Below are 24,340 nucleotides of genomic sequence, written 5' to 3'. Positions count from 1 at the left end.
GGAGACAAGCAGACTTGTCTTTAAGCAAGGTCAAGAAATACTGTTTTCACAATTTTTTTTTTATTTAGACTGAAAAGCAATTTTTTTGTAAACTCTAGAAGATTTATGGGGAGATTAAGAGGAATTAAAAATAAAAGCAAAACGACAATACAAGGTGAACAGACCATAACTTTATTGGAGATATACTCAGCTACAATTATTACAAAAAACTATTAAAGGTAATTGTGATCCATAAGGTGCAGATTGCAAACTTCTGCAGCATGATTACAGTATGAATGAATTACATTTTATGTCCCTTAAAGACAGCTGCAGCATGTGATGGTAAATATTTTATTGTCCATCAAATTATATTTGTTATTCATTCTACTTGATTTTAACCATCTTTTCAGTCAAACTATTTACAATAAAAATGCCTGCAATTTCCAATTATTGTTCACAAACATTTTTCTCTCCAACTTGCTGCTGCAGTAAATTCTGAGTGCATCTACAAAGCAATTAAAGTAGTCTGTGGTTGCCATTCAAATAAAAGAGGGAAAAAACCCAAGGACTTTATTGGATAAAATTTATTTTTAAGAAATGTAGTTAGCTTTGACAGAAATTAATTTTAACTGCTAGTGGAGTATACTACAATGACCTCTAGATATTTGCTAACATAATTCAGATTTACAGTTGATATTTAGATTACATTTCATGGTCATGAACTGTAGTGTTTTAAGTTTAAAACCTAATATGAAAGTAAAGAAATTAACTTCTTGAAAATTTGAGCAATTGGAAAGGGATCAATGTCAGTAATTCAGTATCAAAAATCAAAATGCTTCTTGCTTCTCTCATGTAATAAATACAGAGATTTCCACGAGAATGTTTTCATGAAGAACCCATCCAAAACATACAAACCCAGAACATTGTCAGGCAGAGGCAAGTGCAGTATCACAGCAGACCACGATGCCATTTGTCATTTGTGCTGCTGTGACTAGGATACAAAGATTTCACTTTCTAAACAGACAAATGCATAGAGTATGTAGCATATGTTATGTCATATGCAGTAACATAAAAACCACATTTTCCAGTTGACGGTTCTGTATTGGTTTACAAGGAGGAAAACCCAAACTCTGCAACATACATACAAGCACAAGATTTTCATGTGTGTAAAAGAATGCAGTTCCATTGATTAAAATGATACCACATCAATTTGCACCAGCTGAGGATCCAGTGCCTCACCGCTGGGCCACTGTTATATTCCTCCCCAGCACCAAAACTAGTTCTTGTCCAAGTTCTGTACTCAGCAGTCACAACATACTATTGTGTAAAGAGACTTAAAAATAGTAGGCTTTTTTTCTGTATGGACTTTAGCAGCATCAAGCTGAACAAACACTTCAGAAGTCGCTACTGGGCACTCAGTATTCAGACTGAGCACAGATTTAGTTGAGGTTGACCAAGTTATTAGGGGCTGTCTTTTCCCAAAAACTACATTATATGTGTAATACGTTGGTTTGTTCAGAGATAATTACTGGAGTGTCAGTCAGAGGTCATTCTAATTTTAATTACTTCACGTAACAGTAAAATGATGCAGTAGAAAAATAATAGCTTTAAAATACAATCAAGAGTTGTTACACATCTTTGTTGTATTTTTCCACATACAGTAAAAATGCCACAGACGTTACAAAATGACCTATTTAAGTTGTGCAAGTAAATGACACATTGCAGGCATTAAAACTATCTTTTTCAAATTCAGTAAATCAGAACAGCAGCAAGGCCAAACCACATTTTTCCTCTCTGTTAAGCATTTTTTCCTTGAAATGAGGTAAAGCATGGTACCAAGTGCAATGCTTATTTGTGCTACATGAACAGAACAGCGCAAAAAAAAAGCCATAAAAATAAAAACGCAGCATAGTTAGGAGGACTGTTTAAAGTACAGTATAACAGGACTTAGATTAAAAAAACCAAGGTTCATGCCAATTAACCCCCACACTATATATGATGAGCCTGTGTGGTTGCTTTTGAAGATGGGCTGCAACAGTCCACTTACACTTGTGCTTATAGCATGTCAAGTGACTTCTATCCCAACCTTCAAATGATCAGATTTAGGTCTTTAATAGCATACACTGTCCAGTATCAAAATCATAACAACTGTAGGGTAAAACACACAGATGCATAACATGGAAACTAATGTGGGTTTTCTGTCTCAAAAGGATAAAAAAATATTTCAATGAGGTCACACTGGAAAAAATTGTGGCATTTAAAACGCATTTAAAAACGCATCAGCAGCAGAAACTATAGTCAGCCACTACACATTTCAGATTTCCAATTCATAGGCTTTATCTAGTAACAAAGTGATCATTAAACTATTCTGAAACACAGAGTAAGTTCAGTTAATTTTCTTTGCATCCAAGCACTCTGTAAGCACTTTACTGCTAACAATTACCTGAAACCCCTGAGAATCTACAACCTTGTAACAATCAGTAAGAAACTTTAGGTGTTCAAAGACTAACCTAAATTTTAGTTTTTCATAATGCAATTAAAACTACTTAAGACTTTCTAGATGGTCTGATTTAATCTAGTGATTGATGTCTGGCCAGAAACACAATTGTTAACATCACTAATCATGTATTTTCTCTAAGAAACTTCAGTCCTACCAGAAAGAGAGAGCTATAGCTTAAATCAGTAACTTCTTTTGAAAAAAAATTTTAAACAGCTAACACAAAGCAATTTGCATTTGAAAATTTAGAATGCATGTTTTTATTGTTCTATATCATTTACACTTGCAGGTCTTATATCCTTGTTATATTTTCATGACTGAAGTACCAAACAAATGCTAGAATTTTTTATAAGCTACTATTTTAGTTATTGGTCTGACTACTATAATAAGCCGTTTTCAAATACAAGAATGGTCCTTGTCACAGAATGAAAAATTACTGAGATAGAAAATATATGAACTTTTGAAAACTGTATTTCAGAAAAGCTTAATGTCTGCCCCTTGTCACTAAGGCATTTATTTTATTTCTTTGTTAAGAAAGCAAGAGCTGACAGTTTTTGTTTTGTTTTAGTGTGCATTTGTGAGGAAAGGAATATGGTTTAAAAGCAGGAAATACAGTATTTATTTGTAATTTAATACATAAGACACAGCATCAAGTTCAAACTATTGTGCTGGAAAACGTTAAAACACCTTGCTCTGCTTTCTCAAACTTCAAGCATAATTAACAGGGCAAAATTGCAGCAAACCTCTACTGATACTGGTGGGAATAAGAGACCCACAGCTTTTTTAAAAGGTAAATTAAGAGGTATTATAGTTACAGTGCAAAAAATTAAAATTTCAAGCATAATATATAAACATAGCACCAAAACAGAAAAAAAACAATGCATGCAAAAACAAAAAGGAAAAAGAAAAGAAAAAAAGAACTGAGGTATTTAAGTGAAGAGTGCCTACGAAAATCTAATTAAAGAAGTATAGGCAAAGCCTAAAAAATAAAAGTATGATTTCCCCCCCCGTACTCCTGGTAGACCAAAACACCAATGAGCTAGTTTCTCTAAATTAAGGACCTAAATCACAGATGTATCAAAAGTACGGCAGTTATATCTCAAACATCAGCTTTCATGTTATTTAACAGCACAGCTTTGGTAGATGAAATATGCATGCAACTCTGAAAAGTACAGTAAGAAATTTACGTGGAAATATCTCTAAGTGTAAAGGTGCTCTGTTTGTTAAATACGTAACCAATTGACTATAAAATCTGCAGCATATCTTAGGTGTGATATGTCTAAGGTTATTTTGTTAGAGTGACAGTTTGCACTGTGCAATTATTTGTTGCTGTTTCCAGTATTGGAACTATCTAGCTTGCAGGTTTGTGTAAAACTGGAATTTTAGCCAAAGACCATATTTTGTTTATGGTATAAAAAAAACTGTAGACTAACCACCTCCTCAGAATTGTTAAAAATAACCTAATTACATATATATGAATATAATTTCTATTATAATCCTGTAATAAGTCACAGCTATAGTAATGAGTTGTACTGTAAATATAGAGCTGTATCATTGTAAAATGCATAACAAAATGAAGGGAATGTAAAACAGTTTGTTCCAAAAGAGATCAGAAAATAAAGATTATTAATGAGGGTTTATTTATTTTTAAGGCAAGAACCTTTTTTTATGCAAGACTGTGTGGCATAAGGAAACTGAAGTTTCACTCTATCAGTATGCCAGCCATTTCAATTAAAATCTGTCCCTAACAAATAAGTGCAATAATGATTGGGAATGTCATCTTAATGTAAAAAGATGACACGTAGAGAAAAAAAAAAGAAAATAAAAAGGAGAATACTGGCACACTTAATCTTTCTTATACCCAATCATCCAGTACAGTTTATCAACTGCTTTATGACTGGCACTAGTGCACAGATTGAAGAATTTCAAGGTTACTATATATAAATCTAGCAACTGCATTAGGCATAAGCTCCCTCGCCTTCTAACACTAAGCAAAGCTGTACTGACAATAAAAGTAAACCAAAAAGACCTGACAACAATTATTCTGAACACTTGCTAAATGTCATCATTAAAGCACTCTCGTGATTAAACAAAGCAGAAGTGAGGAAAGAAGACAAGATTGTGTTTGCGCAAAAAACTATAACTACAATTAGTTCCAAAATTTTATACATGTTAAATGTTTTGTTATCTATTCTGTTATCAAACTTTAAATTCTGTCTTCCAATTTGTTCCTCTCAACATCAACATTTTTTTAAGTTTGCTTTAATTGTATGTGATTTTTTTCCCCCCATTTCATTTAGTTTTAAGAGGAGTCTCAGCTGTTTGGGACCTGAGGTTGATTTGCTTTGAGGCTTCGTAGTGCTCTTCTCGCAGCTGCAGATTTGGCAATCCTGTAGCTTCTGCCAACACCTTTAAACTTTCCCTTTCCTACAACTTCCACTGTAACTCTGACCTTTCCATCGTAAGTTCTTTCTGCAGGACTGCAAAAATATACACAAGAATTACTTACTGCCTAAGGCAAGTTAATGTGAAATAAGAGACCTACGTTCTCTTTTCTACAGAAGTTAAAGCAGTAAAGTTAAACAGAAATCACTACATTTCTCAAAAAGCTATGCAAGGAAAAAAAAACAAACAGTGGACACAATTATCATGTTAGATACTTAGTGCAAAAGAAATTACAAGTACTTAATTGACATTTAAGAATTCCTAGCAGCTTATGAAGCACAGCTTAGAAACATCTGTCAGTGTGTACCAAAGAAAGTATATTCTTACCTGAATTTGGCTGTCTCCGGCTCCATCTCCAGCAATTCTCGCACCGGGGAACGGGGCACATTAGCAGAAAATTTTTCTATTTGGAAAAAAAAAGTGGAAAAAAATTAGCTCTGTTCTTTTCATAGCAGACGGCACTTAGGAATTAATATTTTTTTGAAAGTCGGTAATACCTATTAATGGCCTCATCATTGGATAGTACACTTGCCAAACCATTTCCAAAGACATTCCACTATCCATATAAATGGCACCAGCAAGGGACTCAAATATATCCCCCATGGCCTTTGGTACTTCAATGTCTTCCTCTTTTTCTTCATCTTCTTCTGATCTTCTGAGCTGTTTGCAATTAAAAAAAGACAAGGGTGGGAAGGGAGAGAGAAGGAGAGGGGAAAAGAGAGAAACAATTGTTTTACTTACAGTAAAACAAAGATCTTCAGAAATGTATATCCTGTGCTGCTTCCTTTGTTTTTGACTGACAACTTTCCACTATGAAATTGTTTTCTTATTCCCCAATGAAACCAAGGTGCTAGATGTATCATTTTTCAAATGTGAAAAAAAATAAAATTCCTAAACAGCATTGTGTACAGAGGACTTTGAGAATAATTCTGTAGGATTTCACCATGGGTCTGTTTTTTCCAATAAGAAACAGACTCAGCTCCATCAGTTGATATTAGAAATCTACTCCTAACAAAGGAGGAGTTCACACATTATACATCTCCAAAAAAAAGACTTTTAAAATCTGTAAGTCCAATCTCTGGATGAAAGCTGCATGTAGCTTTCCTTACCTTATTTACCCCTGAAGACAAGCATGAAACAGGTACCAGTAAAATAAGCCATTAATAACTAAAAACCAGCAACACCAGACTGAGCTAACAGGCACACTTAGCTATTTAAATGTAGCAGACAGGGTTTTCTTCTATGCTACCGATTTAAGACAACAGTCTATTCTCATTAGCAAAACTAAACATTCAGTGTATGTCTTAAAGGTCCTGAGCTAACCTAATCCTTTACTAAAATACCTCAAAAACATGTAATATACATTCACCTAACTACAAACAAAGTAACCTGAAAACAAAATTTTTGTTACGCTCCTCTGCCTAAAAAGAAGTAAGTTTCTGTCAGTCCTCTCCCCCAGCAGCTACCCTCTCACTCCATTTGGTCACTATTTGGGGTTTAAAATCTGATTTAGTCCTCTTAAGAGAGACCATAATGCTTCATAAACATATTCCACCCAGTATTTCTACCTAAAATAAATCAAGCAAGTAGTCAGACCTGATGCATACAACAGTGCAAATGGGAATTTTGATGGCAAAAAATAAATTCAACTGTTTTGAATAGTGTATTTCATACCAAGAGCAAACTGTAACACTTCTGAATTATACTGAAATAACAGAAGGAGAGCGAAACTAAGAGCTATAAGGCAAGGGACAACAGATGTTTCAGGAGTGAGATCTGAAAATAAGAAAAGCAGATGATGTGGAGACACACATGGAAACCACTCTAGCTGGCATGAACTGTAGAAACAAAGACTCTTGCATTAACTCATGAAATAAGAGTTTCAGTAATTCAGTGCCAGACCAAGATAGGGAGCAGGCATAGGGAGAATGAAACAAGGATTTTATTTGAAACAGCTATCACACAATTTGGTTGCAACTGTGGTGCAAGCTTCTAGGCAATCTTTTTGCACACAAGCAAAAACTAAGCAAAAACAAAGCTAAAAATCACTACTATGAGCTCTTAAAATAAGTTCTTAGCCTTTTCACTCATACTGTGTAGAAAACAAGTAACACTTTGATCCTCTAATGTAAAGTAATTTATATTATCCAAATTTCAGTGACAAATTTCTTAGTCAATGCTTAATGAATCTTTCCCATAAAACATGGTTTTCACTCCGCAACAGAGTGCAAGGGCTAGAAACACACACATGTGACTGAAGTATTTTAATTCCCAAGCTTTTAAATTGTCTATCAGAAACAAAATTACTAAAAGCAAAGTACTGGTGTATTGCTGGAGTAAATGCTAACTTAGTTCTGGAGTATTCTCAGACAAGAGCATTTTTTAAGAGATTGGTCAGCATTGCAGAAGACAAACTATTATGGATAACACTTTTGAAGAAAAGATAAAGTCCATCTCTTCCAGATCCTGATTAGAATTTGATTCACCAGGCCTTTGCTCTTGTATTTCCTAAGCAGCTTATATAAATTAGTTTTAGTACACTCTCCAGAAAACAGAGGTTCATTATCATCAGTTTTCCTGCATAGCACAAGATATGACCTTTGTTTGCAAGTCTTCAGTGAAACTATTTTTCAAGTGGTTTACTCGAAAGATGCATATAATGTTTCTCTGGCTAGCAGATACGAAGCCTTTAGGAATGTCAAACATACTTGAGTACAGTGCAGTAACACTTGCTCCAGTAGAAACCATCAGAAGAAAATAGCAGAAATCTCTTCTCAGTGCACCAGATTTAATAATCCCAGCACCGTACCAAGGTAGTATTTTTCACGGTGTTGCATAGACATCCTACCTCAAGTCAGCATTATGTAACTTAGCAACCCTTCATCACAATGTTATGTTAGAGTAGTGCTTCCAATCAGTTCAGGAAGGAAGCAAACTAAGGGTGCATGTGTGTCCCATGTTGTTCTAACAAAACAAAAACAAAACAATGACTAAAATCAAGTGTCACAGAAAAGCCTAGAGGCAAACTGCTTTCAAATTAATTAATTTCTGAAAGTTCTAATTGATTTCTACTTTCTGAAAAGACTATTTTACTTTCCATATTGCATCCTTTATTACTGGGAGCCTGCTTCTTGGCTGCTGTGTTCATAAAACATTACAAAAATATGCATCATGCTAAGAAATCCAGTGACATGCTTCAAATCAGATACTGAACACATTTCTTCTACTTCCACTAACCTCAGAATCCATTCCTTGCATTTCATTCTTTTCCATTTGAAACTGCACAAAGTCATCAATAACATGAAACAGTTCAGGAGAGACAGCTTTGAAGTACTTGTGGTAGTCATACTTTACAGCTAATGATGCAAAAATGGTATTATTGACTAGAGCAGATCGTAGGTCAGTAAGAACTCCTGGAGAGTGTTGCCGTGGGTCTTCATAAAGGTGCTTGGTTATGAGGTAGTCCAAAATTGCATCTCCCAGGAATTCTAAGCGCTGGTAACAATCTTAAAACGTTGGAAATAAAAGAATGTACAACACCACAATTAAGTTTAACACACACATTCTTTCCAGGCCTTTCTGGATAAGAGGTTTGGTACACTGCCATGTAAATTCCACAAACTAACAAATGCTCAAAGAAGACAATCTATTTTTTAAAACAGGTACCTTTGCATTTAAAGAGATTGCTAATGAATCACTAAAAAAAGAAACCAGGAAAAAACATAAATTATATCTAATAATAAAACCAATTTTGAACAAAATGTTAATTTTTGCCAGGCTAACAAAACACTTGTGCTTATAATCAATTAATGCTTTTACTCAAGATCATCACGCTGTGTTGAGGAAGAGTAAAATTAAGAGATTCCACCAGCAGGCTGATCTGAAAACTACTAACAATTAAAACTCAAAAAATTAATACAAAAAGCAATGTATTAAAAAGCAGGGGGAACATAAAATGTGAGATTTTTCATCTAATTTGCCACACATTAGAAATCTTCAAAAAAGATTCCTGTTTCAAATAGTTCTTTTAAACCGGAAATTAAAATTGCCAAGCCTTTGCTTTTTTGAAAATTGACAGTGGTCATGGGAACAGAGAGCTATGAACATCTATTTTTAGAATATAAACAAAAGCAAAAACCCTCTTGAATGCAAATAGGGATAGGTAGGTAGAGAAGGAAGACACAACTATTACAGAAGTTAACATGAGAGTGAAATGGCTAGTACTAAGCTGCTTTTTTATCAACTGAACATAAGAGGCTGCCACATCTCAACTGCTAGCTACTCCTTAAGAAAAAAGTTACAAGTAACAGCAATTCACAGTTGTCTTACTTGGTAGATAAGAAATGAAATCAAAAGTTTCTGCTACTGACAACATAATTTTAAGTAGTCACTATGTCTCAACGTTTCTGTTAGTCTATGTGTATATATATATATATATATATATATATATACATATATATACACATCTATATATAAATAATCATCTACCTTCTATCTGAAGGTTTTGTGAAATATTTGTAAAAAGTAAATATATATGTGGGTAACATTACCTAGAACGAAAAACCAAAGGAACTTTTCAGTGTTTTGTCAGAACTGTTTATCAATGTAGTAACATTTCAAAATGACTTATTTCTTTAATTAAAGCAGAGGTTTTTCACTCCTTGGAATAAGAGACCAATTCACTATGGAGAAAAATTTCAGACTGTTGACTGCAGAGGAATTTGCCAATCACTACAAATAGGGTTTGAATTTTGCTACGTTTTGCTTTTGATTGCATATTATTGTAGGAAAATATGCAAAGTTTTAGAATGAACAAATACAGCATTAATTAGTATAAGCAAATGCAATTAAAGATTACAGAAATACAAATTTCTACTGATGTAAAAGCTTCCATGAGATCATGTACAGAAACATTATGCAGTTAATCTGAAATTAATATTTAGTCATATTTAGTCAATTACTTCAAACTTTGACTTCAAATATTTACTCAATAAAATGCCTACATTTAAATTAAGCCTTCAAATTCACAACTGCAAAGGGAAGTCTGCATATTCTGCAATCCTATAGATCATTCAGCTAATAAAAACTGTATAGTCTACAATTAATCTTTGTAAGTACAGACAAAGTATAATATTCTTGGAATACAATTATGGAACAGATTTGCTAAATATGACTGCTATTTCCTGAAGTACGTGACAACTTTCCAGAGTTCTATAAGAACTTGTTTCTGTTAAATGAGGATCTAATGTCACTCATACAGTTAGTGATACAGCATTGGTGATAAATGCTGCTCTTTCTTGTTGGTGAGGCTTCAGTAAATACATTCTGTCTGCATCAAGTCAAAATATGAATAATGACTGGAATACAGACTCAGCAAGTATCCCCCTCTAAATATTGGGCAAAATACTATTTTCTAAGATTTTGTATTCAGAGACTATTGGCTTCTTAAAGTAACATGTGATGCCTAAAAATAGAATATATATGGGAGCACAACATATACTACTTCTCTTGCATTTACAGTATGGAGAAAAACTGTAGATGTTCTTCAAGACAACTTACCAGTAATGGTATTATAATGGTACGAGGCATGAGTAAATGCCTGAAGAAGGTAAGCCTTGTTCTTAAAACTGTAATTTATTTTCTTCTCAAAGTTTTCAAAACCAGAAATAAGGTGATTAAGGGTTTTTTCAGCATCTGGGTGATCAAACATACACCTCGGTGGAATCTTCAAACAGCCATACTCCAGGTCTTTACACAGAGAAGGCTCTGAATTAGCTACAGAAGCAGAAACAGAGTTTGGTGAAATAGTTTTCTGCTCACTGTTACAGTTCTCTCTCATAGCACATAAAGTGCCTTCCCAATCAGTCTTTTTAATTACAGGGAGCACCTTCAGCCCCAATGAACACAGGAAAAGCTGAGCAGCTCTTTCACCACAGCTGGTCAGATAGCAGCCCAGCAGGGCTTCCACACAGTCTGCAATGCTCTTATCAGCAATACACTGCTCCGTATGCAAGTCATATGAGATTGACTGTTTTCCTGCATCAACACCACAGTTTTCTTCTGAGGGATTCCAGAAGCCCACTACGAAATCATCCTCTTCAACAGCCTTGCTAGGATCCAGATAGCACATAGCATCCCAAGAGCTATAGTCAAAATCATCAAAATCTGATGAACACTGAACATTACCCAGGGATGACTTTTTGGGTGCTTTCCATTCATAGTTTGAATCAGTGGTTGAAAAGTGTGAGAGCGAAATTTTCTTCACAAAAGCCCCTGATCCCATTAACATATTATCAATGAATTTGATATGCTCCTGATCATACTCCAGAAAATCATCTTCAAAGTCTGTTTCTTCCTTGGGCGATCTCCACATTAGGTCTTCATTCTCTTCATCATCATTATAATCATCAAGTTTACCATTAGCCAACATGTTTTCCTTTGTCTGTGAAAGAACACAAAATATACATGAAGAGGAAAATGAGACAGTTTTATTCCAGAAAGATCAGAAGACTAGGATTTGAGAAGTGTCTGCTAAAAATAAGACTGATTTTTATGTTCCTAATTACATTGTCTGATCAGATGTACAATACAACATTTAATTAACACTAGTGTTAACTAGTGTTAATTAACAAAGACTAGAATAATTGCCCTGGAATACAAATGCTTTATTATTAACCTATATTAGTGTGTGTTCTGCATAATACACATGTTGCATTCCATTGGAACCCATGGTTATACCTGAATGTGATGCACATACAACGAGCTTTATATCCACTAAACATTATACACTTGCACACCAAAGTACACAAAAGAAAAGTCTAACAAATTTTAGGGAAATACAAAAAAGAGTTCTGGGTACATCCTTCTCTCCAGCTGCTAAGTAAAGCTATTACAAATGTTGAATCAATGTAATTTTGAAGGTTCTTTCTACATCCTTCTATGGCAAACAAGGAACTTGTAGGGTTTACTATATTCACAATTGTGATAATCTCAGTTTTGGAACACACAAATGGAAAAACGCATCAATGGGGGGTTTATTCAGTCTTTTTTATTTCTTTCCAGGCTGCTCTTATAGCCTTAACTAATAAAAGAAAAGGCAAAGTTGTCACCAATTTTCTAATATTTACATACGTACCCACAACAGCAAAACTAATAAAGTTTCATGTCTTTTCCCTGCTCATACTGAGCAAATTGGTATGAATTACTGTAAATTATAAACTGAACACAAATATGCCTGAGCTATATAATGCTTTAAAATTTGCCATGGCCCCTATCCAGGCAAGCACTTAAATATATCAGCTAAATGCACTAGTAGTCTTCCTAACATCAAAAGGACTATTCACAGGCTCAACACAGCATCACTGACGCCCGCAGGGATTCTGACATTGAATCTGATAGGAGTAAGATCAGATTCAAAGCACTTTTCTAGATTGCATCCTGAAAGGCAACACTTTGTGAATCAAGTGAAACTGCCTGCATCTGCCCTCAACCTATACATGTCATACTGTAGGGCTTGGCCACTAAATCTTGCAGATCTGCGAACCAGATGGGATGTCCTTTGGGAACGTTTCCCTTTGGGCAAAACGCACATCCATCCAGAGGTGTAGGTGGGTGGCAGCTGTAAGGTGCACTAGGCAGCACTTAAAACTATCTAAGGATCAAACAGACCATAGTGTTCCTCATCAGGATGGAGCAGGCTTAGTTAAGTTTAGTAAGAGGAGAGGAAAAAAGAAGTGGCTATAGAAGTTCTTAGTTTAGACATTCTGCTGGAAGAATTTCTGCTGCTGTAATTACTCATCTCACATACACACAGCAGGGACTTCTGTAACTTAAATTGATCAGAAAGAGAAACTGAAATTGGATTTAAGATAGTTACTTTGGATACCTGTAGTAATATAATGCCTAAAGTAAGATTATTTTAACCAGTCCCAACAGGAGTGAGTGCTGATTTTTTCTTGTTACATACCACCTGTCATATCTGTCACTGAAATAAAAATAACTCCCTGAATGAGACATGTCTATGTGAACAGTCCAAAATAGGTTTCGGTGTCTGTTTTTGCAAAGATTTAACAAATTATAAAATTTAAATTTTTACTATAATTTCATTCGCAATTTTCTTAAAATAAAATTCTAATTAGTAGGACAGCTACATGAATTATCCTAACATTCTCTGTATATTGCTTCTTGAACATAAAAAAAGAATTCTAAGTGATGAGAATGAACAGTGGGTAAAGAAGCCAGGAAGCAATTCTGATCACTGACTTTTTTATCATTAGCATTTAAAAAATAAATCAACGGTGAACCCCAGAAGAAAGATCTTTTTCTTAAATAATACACATAAGTGCTTTTTTTATACTTTTTTGGAAATCAGCCATTTGATAAAAAGAACAAAGATCCTTTCCCTTAATAAAGCTTGATAACACTAAAAATACTAACATTTGACTAGGATGTTTTAGTAATAATTGATCATAATGATACGAGATCTCTAGTTCCACTTACAGACCATCATCCCATGCATGAAGAACAAAATTTACATCCAAGAAAGCCAAATACCTACTTGGCACAAAACCCTCCACTACGTGGTTGCATCGCTGTCTGCATTTTGGTCTGAAATTGTGTGTTTAATTTACAAATAAACAGTGACTACTAACAAGGTAGAGGCCACTGAAAAGTTGCAGAGAACTGAAACCTTTTGAAAACCAACAATTAGCTCCAGTCCCAAATGTACTATCTCATTTGCCAGAAAGATATAGCAGGAAGTCTCTTAGAAATGAAATCTTGGCACAATACAGAACCACAATAATCAGGTTGTTTTATTCTGCAATAAACATTTATTTGCACGGTACATCCACCTAACAGACCTCTCATGTGCCCTCTGGTGGTACTACAATCCGACTGTGGTCTTCAGAATGGGGAAAAAGAAAAAAGTCCCTCCACCTCCTTCCCTTGAATCCCAAACCAGTCTCAAACACTTCAAGATCGTGTTACTGACTGCTGTGATCACTGGTATTTCTTAACATCACCTTCTACTCTCAACATGCAATGCATTTAGTCAGAAAATAATGTGAACCTTTTCTCATTAAGACTCGTCATTCTGAAGTTTTTGGTGATAAGATAGTGGGGGTCTAAGCCAGCACATACTTAGATGAGAAGCAGCTCTCAGTCATACCCACGGTGTAGCTACCAGCTACCACAGTTCTGCCTCAGCACTATGAAAAACACTAACTCCTTTTAATATATTCTATAAAGGTGAACTCATTATTTATTAAAAAGCAGACAGTGTTCTGCCTGAACATATAGCAAAAGCAGTGATGATAACACTTTATCATTTAAAATTTGTAACAGAAACTTCAAAAAAACTCGTGAGAGCAGGCTAACTATAAGCAGGAAAGTTTTTCTTCTCTGTTAATATCTACACTCATTATTGGATGACATGCAATAAAATTTCCTTACTTCAAGTTTGGAATTAGTTTTCCTCTCATTTTCTCTAACTGACAGAGAAGTTTTAGAAAGGAAAAAAAGATACAGATTTACTTTTTTTTTTGGCTGAAAACACAGCAAAGTATCTGGGGGGTGGGGCAGGAGAAGGAAGGGGTGAAAGGATACAGACACATGAACAATTACTTATCAACATAGTTAAATGAAGTCTTACCATTTCATCTTTCTCCCACTTATCAGTGTTGCTCTTGTCCTGGTTTACTATGTAACCAGGAGGAAGCCAATTGACAGGAGGATCAAAAATCGACACAACCATGCGACTGGGCAGTCCCTTCTTTTTTCCAAGGCGATATAAGTTACAGTTGCTGACCTTTAAGAAAAACATTCTCATAAACCTCTGGATATATATTTACATAAAAATATGTTAAAATGCAAAAGGAGCAAAACAATTTTATGTGTCAAGCCAGATCTTGTACCATTATGCATTTTCTCTAGTTCTCAAAAGGGAGTTCAGCTTTCCTAATATAGTATAGCCAACTCAAAACAAGATATACATCTTGCTTTTCATATTTCTTTGAGGCCAAGCATAGCAGGTGTGACAACTTCAGTTAAAGAAATCTCATAGATTTTATTCTAATTGCAAAACAAACTTACTGCTCTTCTGAAACAACAGTAAATAGAACCTGTACAAGTGTCATTAATTACCAGTGTAATCAACATTCAGACTAGACCTGGAATGAAAATTTATGGGTACGCTGACCTAAACCTTGGCAGTAGAAAGTGTTAAAACCGTTCTGTACAAAAAATCTTATTAAGTCATAATCCAGATGTTATTTTAACAGCCTCTAAAATGATTTTAGATATTTTTAAGGGAAGGGAAAAATGCATTCTCACAGACACAAACATACTTCCTTTCCCTTTTTAACTATCAACTTCTGATCTTTTTTTCTCCTTTCAAACACATTTTTCATGTTTTAGAATCTTGAAATTTGAATGTGAATAATCAATCACTTATTTTATTTGAATAGTGCAACTTATTTCACTTCCACAGAGATGCATTTTATTAGAGATAGACAATCAAAGCCTTACTATTTAATACAAGTTATCACATTATGTGGGGGGAAAGAACAAAAACAAAAGCTTTCACATGATTGCTTATTCCAGTAGGAGTAGAACTGAAGACTCTGCTCCCTACCATTTACATTTAGTCCAAAATACTTTCAAAAGTTTTGATGCAACAGTTTTGTAAGATTTTTTTGTTGTTTCCTTTTTAAGTGTGTCTGTAAGAGTATGTTAAAAATTTTCCAGGAAAGGACCTTATTGAGGAAACAAAGGAAAGGCCAAGTACAGGTATAACCTAAAGCTCTGTGTTGTAACTCAATGCTTCATTCAAGCATTCCTGTTAAAGAGTTTCTACTCAATACAGCTCTAATGTTCACTGCACCAAATGTCCTCACTAACCCAGAACTTATAGTTCTATTCAATTCTGTCCTTTCTTAAGTTCATAATCACCTGGTTCAGACTTCAAACTGAACTGCAGAAAACAATTTCAATCAATCCCAGTCACAACAACATTAAACCCACAGTCCTGTATTTTTATTCCTAATATGCATGCTACTTGATGTATAATCAGCAAAGCTGTGGAATTAAATCAAGCTGTTCCCATTCAGTCTTCTGGCAAAAATTTCATATATATGGCTTGTTACAGTATGCCTTTGGTATAATAACAGTGGATTGTTACTACTCACTTTTTTGCTTCTCATATATGACAGCCGTCCCTCGTGAGCATCAGGGTAAGTGCAAAACAAGTACGTAGTGATGGCATGCTTTAAAAATGAGTCACCAAGCATTTCTAGCCGCTCCAGGTTAAATCCATCACTAGCATTTGAAAGAGTCAAAGCTTGAAGAATGAGACCAGGATTAGGACCGAGAGTTTTTGAGGAGTACCCAGTGGAAGGGCTCTTTTCAGAATCTGCTCTGTCTTTTGAAAGATTATTAGCTTTTGAAGTACTGGTGGTCACTGCCATTTTGGGGCATCCATCTGAGGTAGATCTGTTAGCATTTCCATCAAGGTATTTATTACTCAGTAGAGTACATTCATTGCTGGGCTTGGGCTGGTTCTCACTGTTGTATAAATTCTGAATGGGATATGAGGTAGTTGGTTGTACAGGTATTTCCTGCCTGCAGTAATTCAGCTGATTTCCTTGGCAAAAGTCTCTGTTAACTAAATCACAATTGCCATTGGCAAGATTTTTATTATAAGAAACACCATTAATTGCTGCAAGTTCTGCCGAGACATCAATTTGGAGTTTACTGGGTGACTCATTGAGCAATGTTCTGTAACTCACAGACATTTGGTCATGGTTTTCTGCAGAAGAGGTTCTATTAGCACCTTGATGTGCAGCATTTTCAGGGACTACAATTGTGCTGTGCTTACAGTAATTTTCATTCTCTACTACTGAGGAGTTAGGAAGAGAGATGAAGGATTTGCTGTCAATAGATTTTTTCCATCCAAAGTCCAAGTTAGGATATCTGTAAAAATATATGCAGGGTTTGTTAACAAAAAAGTGTTATCACAAGGCAAGAAGACTCTACATGCACATACATGTTTAAAAAGAGTAACAGCCTTCTGAAAAGAACTGTGACTGCAGCATGTAACTTCACCATTCAAAAATCAATATTTTTCAACTATGTTTTACTGAGAAGTGACAGGAGTCAAGCAAAGGGTATCAGTTTTATAATTCACACAATAATAGTTAAGTTTCCACCTTGTTTTCAAATCAATTCAGATATCATGTTGAAAAAATACGTGCCTGAAATCTGCAGGAAGTGATTTAACCCCTACACCAGCATCAGTTGCTGTTTGAGCTCTTAGTTCCTCTGCTGTCAAAAGGCAGTGCAGGCGGTAAAGTATGCTGGGGAGGCAAACTGCTTTTCTCCACAATGATGCTGGAATAGGATGTATAGCACAAAGTTCAGGAACCAGTATCTGGGGAGAGGGGGGAAGAAAAGAATTTTCCTTGTAAAGTTCTCAGATCACTATTAAAGGAGTCCACTTGAATTAGATACTTCTATTTTACCTGCTTATTCTGCAAACTTTCCCACTTTGCCTTCCTCTTCTCAGCACTGCTTAGTGGAAGTGCTTTTCCCTTCTGATTCAAATGGCGAGGAGTCAAAAGATTAAGTCTAAAAACCATGTGAAAATACTGTGATGTAAGTACATAATTCATGAACAGAACTTACTAGCCTAAACTTTCTAAAGTGATGACTTTTCTTAGTGTTCAATTTCAATGTGCTGTGAAGTGACAGCACAATTACATCTGGGAAAAAATGGACTTGAGTTATAATTGGTTTTACATAAGTCAGGTAGGTCTCAAGAAAAAGAAAATCGGTAATTATTTTGGAGGACACAAGCCCTCAGCTTTATCCCGCAATTTAAGGGAAAAAAAAGCATTTTACTGTCAAACTACAAACACCAGACAAATATGACTGTTGTTACCTTGAAGATGTGTGGTCCACATCCAGCAGTGGCTGGTTGAGATTGGTTAGGTCAAGATTATACTTTGTTTTATAATATTCAGCAAAAGTTTCATATTCAGGGGAAGGGAATTTACTGAGTGGAGTAAGATCAGTGTACACATCAGCTACATAGAATCGATGAGGCTGATCAAAATTTCGATACCTAAAAAAAAAATAAATAATATTTTGGCGTTACAGTAAAGCTTTTGCTAAGTTCCTTGTGTTCTAATGTAGTCAGGAGTTATAGTTAAACAGTTCACTTGAGATTTTTGCTTGGTGGCTTTCTTTTTTGTTGCAGAGATCATTTGTTTAGCTAACTCAAATATTAAATGAGACGTGTTAAGGACAAATAAAGTCAATCTATAATCTGTGAAATTCCCCCTACAGATAAACATTTAAATTAAATGGAGGATCTATGTCTTCAATATGGAATAGAAAAATCAATCTCTGGACAACTGTAATGCTACAAATTATAATTTCTTAATTCCAAACACCTACGAATTAAATTTGATAATCTGGTTTTTTATTATCTAGTCTCCTACGTGGTATTCTACATCAGTACAAATAGAGTTCCTGTGCATACAAAGACTGTACTGCCTCACATCTAAACTGTCATTTTTAAGCAAGTCACCCCCCAAACAGAATACAAAACTTCAAATATGTAGCAAGGTAAGTTCACAAGCCCTTCAAGGACAATGCAGTTCTTGTAATACAGAAGACTGAAATTAGAGCCAGAATGTTGCAACATCTTTACTGTAGCTACTGATGCTCATTGGAAACTATGGTGATAAACATGCACAGGAAAATAATATTAATGATGAAAAATCATGAAATCAATATTCAATAATTAGATTTGCATAGTAGGTGATTTCATACTTTGACCTGGTGCATCTATCATTTTAAGTTTCTATGCAAATATCTAAATAGATATCTCAAAATAAAATTTTCACACTATTAATGAACCTTTTCCAGCTTCTTCAGGGGGGGGGGAATAAAAAAAAAAACAAACAAAAAATGTTGACACAGGTGAGGCCAAAACAAACTACTTACTTTTATCTTCTACATATATTTAGCAAGCACTGTTGTTTACAATATACTAGATACAACACAAACCAGTCAGTCCACAGGGAACAATTAAACCTCCACAGAGCCTACCAATTCTGGAGAACCTTTGCATATCCAGTACGTAAAATGAATACCGCTCAATATAAAGATTCTATTAACTGGTCTTTACCACTTGTAATTTTCCCATCTACCAGCAGCATACCTTCCTTTAGCAGGTCTTAGGTGTGAATAAGCAGTAACCAGAGAACAGGACTCCCATTCAATCTTCCAAACGAAAATTAGTTTCAGTAGGTCAGCTCTTGATGAAGTCGCAATGTTTTATCAGAATACTACGTAAGTTTTGTGGTGAGCTCTACTATTTCTAATAAAAAGGTAATGAGTTTTGGGAGACCTAAACACTTAAATCCTACTATATAAGATTAACTACTCATTAAAAAAAAAAAAAAAAAATCTTTAAAGTGTTTGAGATGCAACCAGATACCTTCAAATTAATGGCATACAGTTCATAAAAAGCAATTTTGCTGCAGATACTAACATTCCCTTATTACAAGTGTTTGTATAAATACAATAAGTACATACCTAAATATAGAGTACTCACCGTGGAATGATAACTGCGTCCTGGTAATCTTCTAACTTGAAAATAAAAGGCATTTCTTTTGTATACTGTGTACTGGGAATGCCTGTACGTGCCTCAGATTTCTCAATGTCTTCCATAAACTTAAAGTCAATGTCCAAAGTGCTGGAGTCATCAACTTGAAAAGGAAAATGCACAACTCAGTTTTCCAGGTTGAACTTTTCTGAGAAGTTGTAAATTACAAAATTTTTGTTCTTACCAACATTAAGAGGTAGAACACAATAGGCTGAATCAGCTTCTGTGGGTTTGAACTCTAGTGCAGGTTTCTCAAGACGAAGAATATGTGAAAAAATGTACTGGTGGAGTCTCGTTATCAGCTCAAGCATTTGCAGAGACAGAGTAAAACCAGATTTCTTAAGCTCAATAGATATTGTAACCTCTCCAGAGCGAGTATACACAGGAAAGTGAGGAATCTAAAGAAACAAAACCGAAACAAATAATGAAAGACAATTCAGAGTAGGATTCCTCTACAGAGTACTGGTTGTTTAGTTCAGATGCTGAAGTAATGCTTGCCTGACCTCACAGCAAACTGGATCAAATTGGATCAGAATTTTGAACTGTGATGACCTTCAATTACAGATGAGATTTTGAAAGCTTAAAGAATGACTGGTTTGGTTTTTTAAATAGTTCTCCTTGTGCTTTACAGCCCTTCTCTTTATAAAACGTAGGCAGAAAAGGAATTATTTTCTATTATGAAGGAAAAAATGTTTTCTTATGTGGACAACAAAAAATACAATTTGAAAAAAATCTTCTTTGACTGAGTCTCTCCAACAGAAAATGTCTACTAAAAATTTTCCAAAGCAAGAGGTGTCAATTTCAATAAACATGGCTGACTTTTCCTGCTGCTGCTGCAGACCAGGAACGCTGAGGAGTTGTTACCATAGCTTTTGTATAGATAAGGTAGTGGGGTGTAGGCCATCTCTGTAGCTGAAATGTCAACTCCTGTCATATCTCATACAAAGAAGGAGGGACATTTTGGATTTGCAAGTGCAAAATCCTAAAAAATAAATTTGTAAAACAAAAGACCAAAATAGAACAGATAGTTCTATCCATAAACACAAAAAGTGGAGACTTGAGTGGATGGATACTGTTGTTTATTTTCTTGAGGCTGCCAGATACAAGCAGTACTCATGGTCATTTCCAACTCTTCAGTCTTGGGGGGGGAGTAAGTGGAAAGCAACAGGTTGTAAGGCATGTAGAATAAGGAAAGGAAATAGTTTCCTTACTTGAGGTATAGGTTTGGCTGTCAATATGCCAAAACATCTTGTTGTATCCTCAGGAGGATATAGCTTTCGTCTCCTGAAGTTGAGCTCATCAGGTAGAGGAGTTGTTAACACCATTCCTATTACATACAGGTAACAGGGTTGATCAGGTTTGGGGTAACTATCCCTCAAACACTCTGGAATCTAAAAATCAAAAAAAGAAAAAACATTAACACAATAAAAATCAGAGAAGTTTACCTAAATACTATTATTTGAACAAGGTGTCATGTTGATTTGGAAAGGCATTGCTAAAAATAAGGAATAAAAAAAAAATTAATCTGGGTTCAACTAGTGTTTTTTTCTTAAGCAAAAGTGTTTGGTCAGCAGCCTGGTATGGCAGCCACGAAATCTGTCCAAATACTTGCATCAAGGGAACATGGTGCTCCCAGATCTTCCTATTAGCCAAGAGGCAACTTCTACTACATCCTTGATCTTACTCTGTTATCCACCTTGTCTTAAAAATGCCAGTTTAACCGTAGAACACAGGCAGCACTTAAATACATAAATACCATAAATACAACTGAAGTGTCAATGCCAATGTCTGTATTTAACCAGTAACTCTGGAGCACACTATGTCCAAGCTCTTTGGACCTTAACAGTGGGGGGGGGGGGGGGGGGGGCAAAAAAAAATCTACGTCCCAGTAATTCAATTTTCACATAAAGTTTCATTGCAGCTTCATTAACACAGATTCTTCTTCCAGCAGAACTGAAAAGTATCAAAAATGTTTTTCATACACTTGGGACAAACAAACAAAATTCAAGGGACTGCCCCTTTGCCCAGGCACGACATTATATGATTCTCATAACAATTCTACCTTGCAGATGTGAACACTCAGCCACCAGCACTTTTAACTCTACTGTTTGTATTTGTCACAGACATTAAGAAACCATGCTTTATGTTTGGTAGGAGTTCATTACTTTGCAGGTCTCAAAATTGATCCTCCTGTTTGTCTAAAACTAAATTGCAACACATGTAGTCCTGGATTTTAAAGTTACACTGCAGTAAAACTATGGTCTTGACTTAATGGAAAATTACTCATAAGTTTAATAACTACATTAAGCCCAAGAGGATCTTGGAGACCTTAAACATTTGCCAAAGCTTCTTTTCCAGATGTGAAAAGTTGGGACAAAAGCAAGGAAAAATATTCTTAGATTCCCTATTAAAAAAAAAAAACAAAAACAAAAAACTGAGAAAGAATGATGCATCACTAGACAAATCAACTCCTCTGAACAAGATAGAATAATCTTGCATTTTATGAGTCACCCCAATCACTAGTGAGGCAAGAGGACAGAGAAAAGTACTTGTAACAACCTACCAAGAAACACTGCAAAGATGCAAAGTGTTTGTGGAGTCTTGCACGAAAAAGGTTTTCTCATCTGTCATTCCCTCTGTGATGCCATGGTATCCTTCCCAAAACTTTCCTAGCAACTGATTACTGGAACTACTAATAAAATTGGGGCATGTGGAAGATGGCAAGAATGGAATTACTGAAGGGCTATCACCATTACTGAGGCTGCACATGAAGGTACAACACAGCACTAGAGCCCACTAATGTGAGTGCCCATGCTGACATTCCTCCATATGACAAAGACTATCAGTTTCTCCCTGAAAAGCATATTATCAGATTCTGAATGAGGTACCTGTCCTATTCAAAGGACCTTAGACAGAACTTGTAACAATTGCAGGGTAAGAAGGAAGGTTCCAGAGTAGTTGCAAAATACTCTGACACAGCTTTTTTTCTCTATTTTTCCTTACTTTTAAAGTATTTGAAATTCCCATACACATACCATTTAAAAAATCCAACACTACAAACTGATGTGGTTGAAGCCTGTTACAACAGAACTGTGTGATAAGTTACTTAATGCAGCACTGTAGTATACCTTTTGGCATATTAAGTATAATATTTAGAACTATTTTAAAAATGAAAAAATAGTACAAGTATACTTATTTGATATACTAAGATTTAAACCAGAAGCTATGAAATTGTGTTCAATTGGTAAACTTCCCAAATTAAACCAGGCATCTAAAGAAAACTCCACCTATTTCTGTGTTTAGCCCTGTGCATCTCCTTGTCTAGAAAGCCAGTAATTCCTCCTTTGCTCTAGTGCATTTGCCAGAGAAGGTAAATATTTTACAGAGTATTAATGCAGGACAATTTTCCTCACACTTATTTTCATACCCGGTTAATACAGTCAACCAGCCCTACAGAAAGTGTATGCTCCTTGAACTCACATGTATGCTTCCAAAACATGTGGTACCATAAATTCAGGTAACAGTGCAATTTTACACAGAATTTAAACTGCAAAATATTTTCAATATAAATGCAAGACATGTTGTAAAAAATACTTATATGATTAAGAGTTAGCAATTCTGTCTCATCAGTACATAAGGCATTTGATCAGAGGTGTGGACAGCAGTGAGTGATACTAACAGCTTTAGGATAGCACTGTCTTCGTTTTGTAGAGCCTGGCCTTCCTGGAACACTGGTTTCTTCTTCATCGTGTAAATCAAGTTCCTCCTCATATTTAACCGTTTCTTTACCAACTGGCATCAAATGATCATCCAGTTCACCTGATTATTATGAAAGAGTGTGAAGAAATAGCATTATGAACAATCAAATCTTGGTTCCTTCACATCCTACACATCAGATGAGATTGCTCATGAAAACACCTCACATAAGTTTTTAAAATACACACACTCCTGCAAGGCTCCAAAAGCAGAACTTTGGGGAAAGAGTGATAAAGACTGAATTTTGGGCAAAAATACTCATTTACAGTAAAACCCACTGAAATTAAAAAACTGAATTCTATAATGAAAATATCAAAAACCAATTAATTCTTTTTGGCCATAAAAGGTAATCCTTGACTGAAATACTAATTTAAAAATCACTCGCGTGGAGTTATGCCAAGAAAGAGGGAACAGTTATACTTCTCTATCATTCTAAACAGTTAATTACTACTGTAGAATATGCACTCTCAACACTGGGTTGAGCCATTAGGGTGTTATTCTTGGATACATTTATCGGTATGAATTCAGTGATCAAAGGGTTTCATTCAGAAATAAAATACAAACACCAGACCCACAAATTTTTTTACTTAAAAGATACAGAAATACTTCTGTACTTCATCAAAAAACTCATAACATGGAATTCTCTTCAAAATGTTACACAGCAAAGAACACGCTCCATTATACTTACTAGAGACAAGAGAGCTGAAGTAGTCCCTCAATGTACTTTTTTTGGAACATGACTTATGATACAGTAGAGAAAACAATAAATATAGGATTGTGTATTATATCTTTTAATTTGTCAGAATTCACTTTAAAAGGCAAGTTATATTTTGGCGGCAGGATATAGTTTCTGACCTATAATCAATATCTTCTACAGAACAAGACTCTTTTCCCTTTTAATAAGTATATTCAGTAGCAAAATCTGTGTCTCTTGCACTAATATTGTTTTTGTTGTTTAAGACAAAATAGGTTATATAACAAGATTTCCCTGG

General features: G+C 35.1%; 1 protein-coding gene across 5 annotated transcripts in view; it reads right to left on the bottom strand.

Annotated features, from left to right (window-relative positions):
- Positions 1-24,340, bottom strand: part of DICER1 (dicer 1, ribonuclease III) — an 81,949-nt gene that overhangs the window by 17,355 nt on the left and 40,254 nt on the right. For 4 of the 5 annotated variants that reach the window (XM_051806427.1, XM_051806428.1, XM_051806424.1 and 1 more), the window contains 13 exons: positions 23,272-23,411; positions 20,804-20,983; positions 19,777-19,990; positions 19,542-19,695; positions 17,859-18,041; positions 17,440-17,545; positions 17,173-17,348; positions 16,108-16,891; positions 14,574-14,729; positions 10,481-11,363; positions 8,159-8,427; positions 5,419-5,581; positions 5,249-5,324 (listed from right to left, as the gene is read on the bottom strand). In XM_051806427.1, coding sequence (XP_051662387.1) covers positions 5,249-5,324; positions 5,419-5,581; positions 8,159-8,427; positions 10,481-11,363; positions 14,574-14,729; positions 16,108-16,891; positions 17,173-17,348; positions 17,440-17,545; positions 17,859-18,041; positions 19,542-19,695; positions 19,777-19,990; positions 20,804-20,983; positions 23,272-23,411 — 3,484 coding nt within the window. Of the gene's footprint in view, positions 1-150; positions 4,957-5,248; positions 5,325-5,418; positions 5,582-8,158; positions 8,428-10,480; positions 11,364-14,573; positions 14,730-16,107; positions 16,892-17,172; positions 17,349-17,439; positions 17,546-17,858; positions 18,042-19,541; positions 19,696-19,776; positions 19,991-20,803; positions 20,984-23,271; positions 23,412-24,340 lie in introns of those variants that run through there. The other variant, XM_051806429.1, reaches the window with a different exon arrangement.

Source organism: Manacus candei, unplaced genomic scaffold, assembly GCF_025592945.1.
Source record: "Manacus candei isolate 608988 ecotype Guabito, Panama unplaced genomic scaffold, ASM2559294v1 h1tg000067l, whole genome shotgun sequence".
NCBI lineage: Eukaryota > Metazoa > Chordata > Aves > Passeriformes > Pipridae > Manacus > Manacus candei.
The sequence above is the reverse complement of the archived record's forward strand: the minus strand, read 5'-3'. Positions and strand labels throughout refer to the sequence as shown.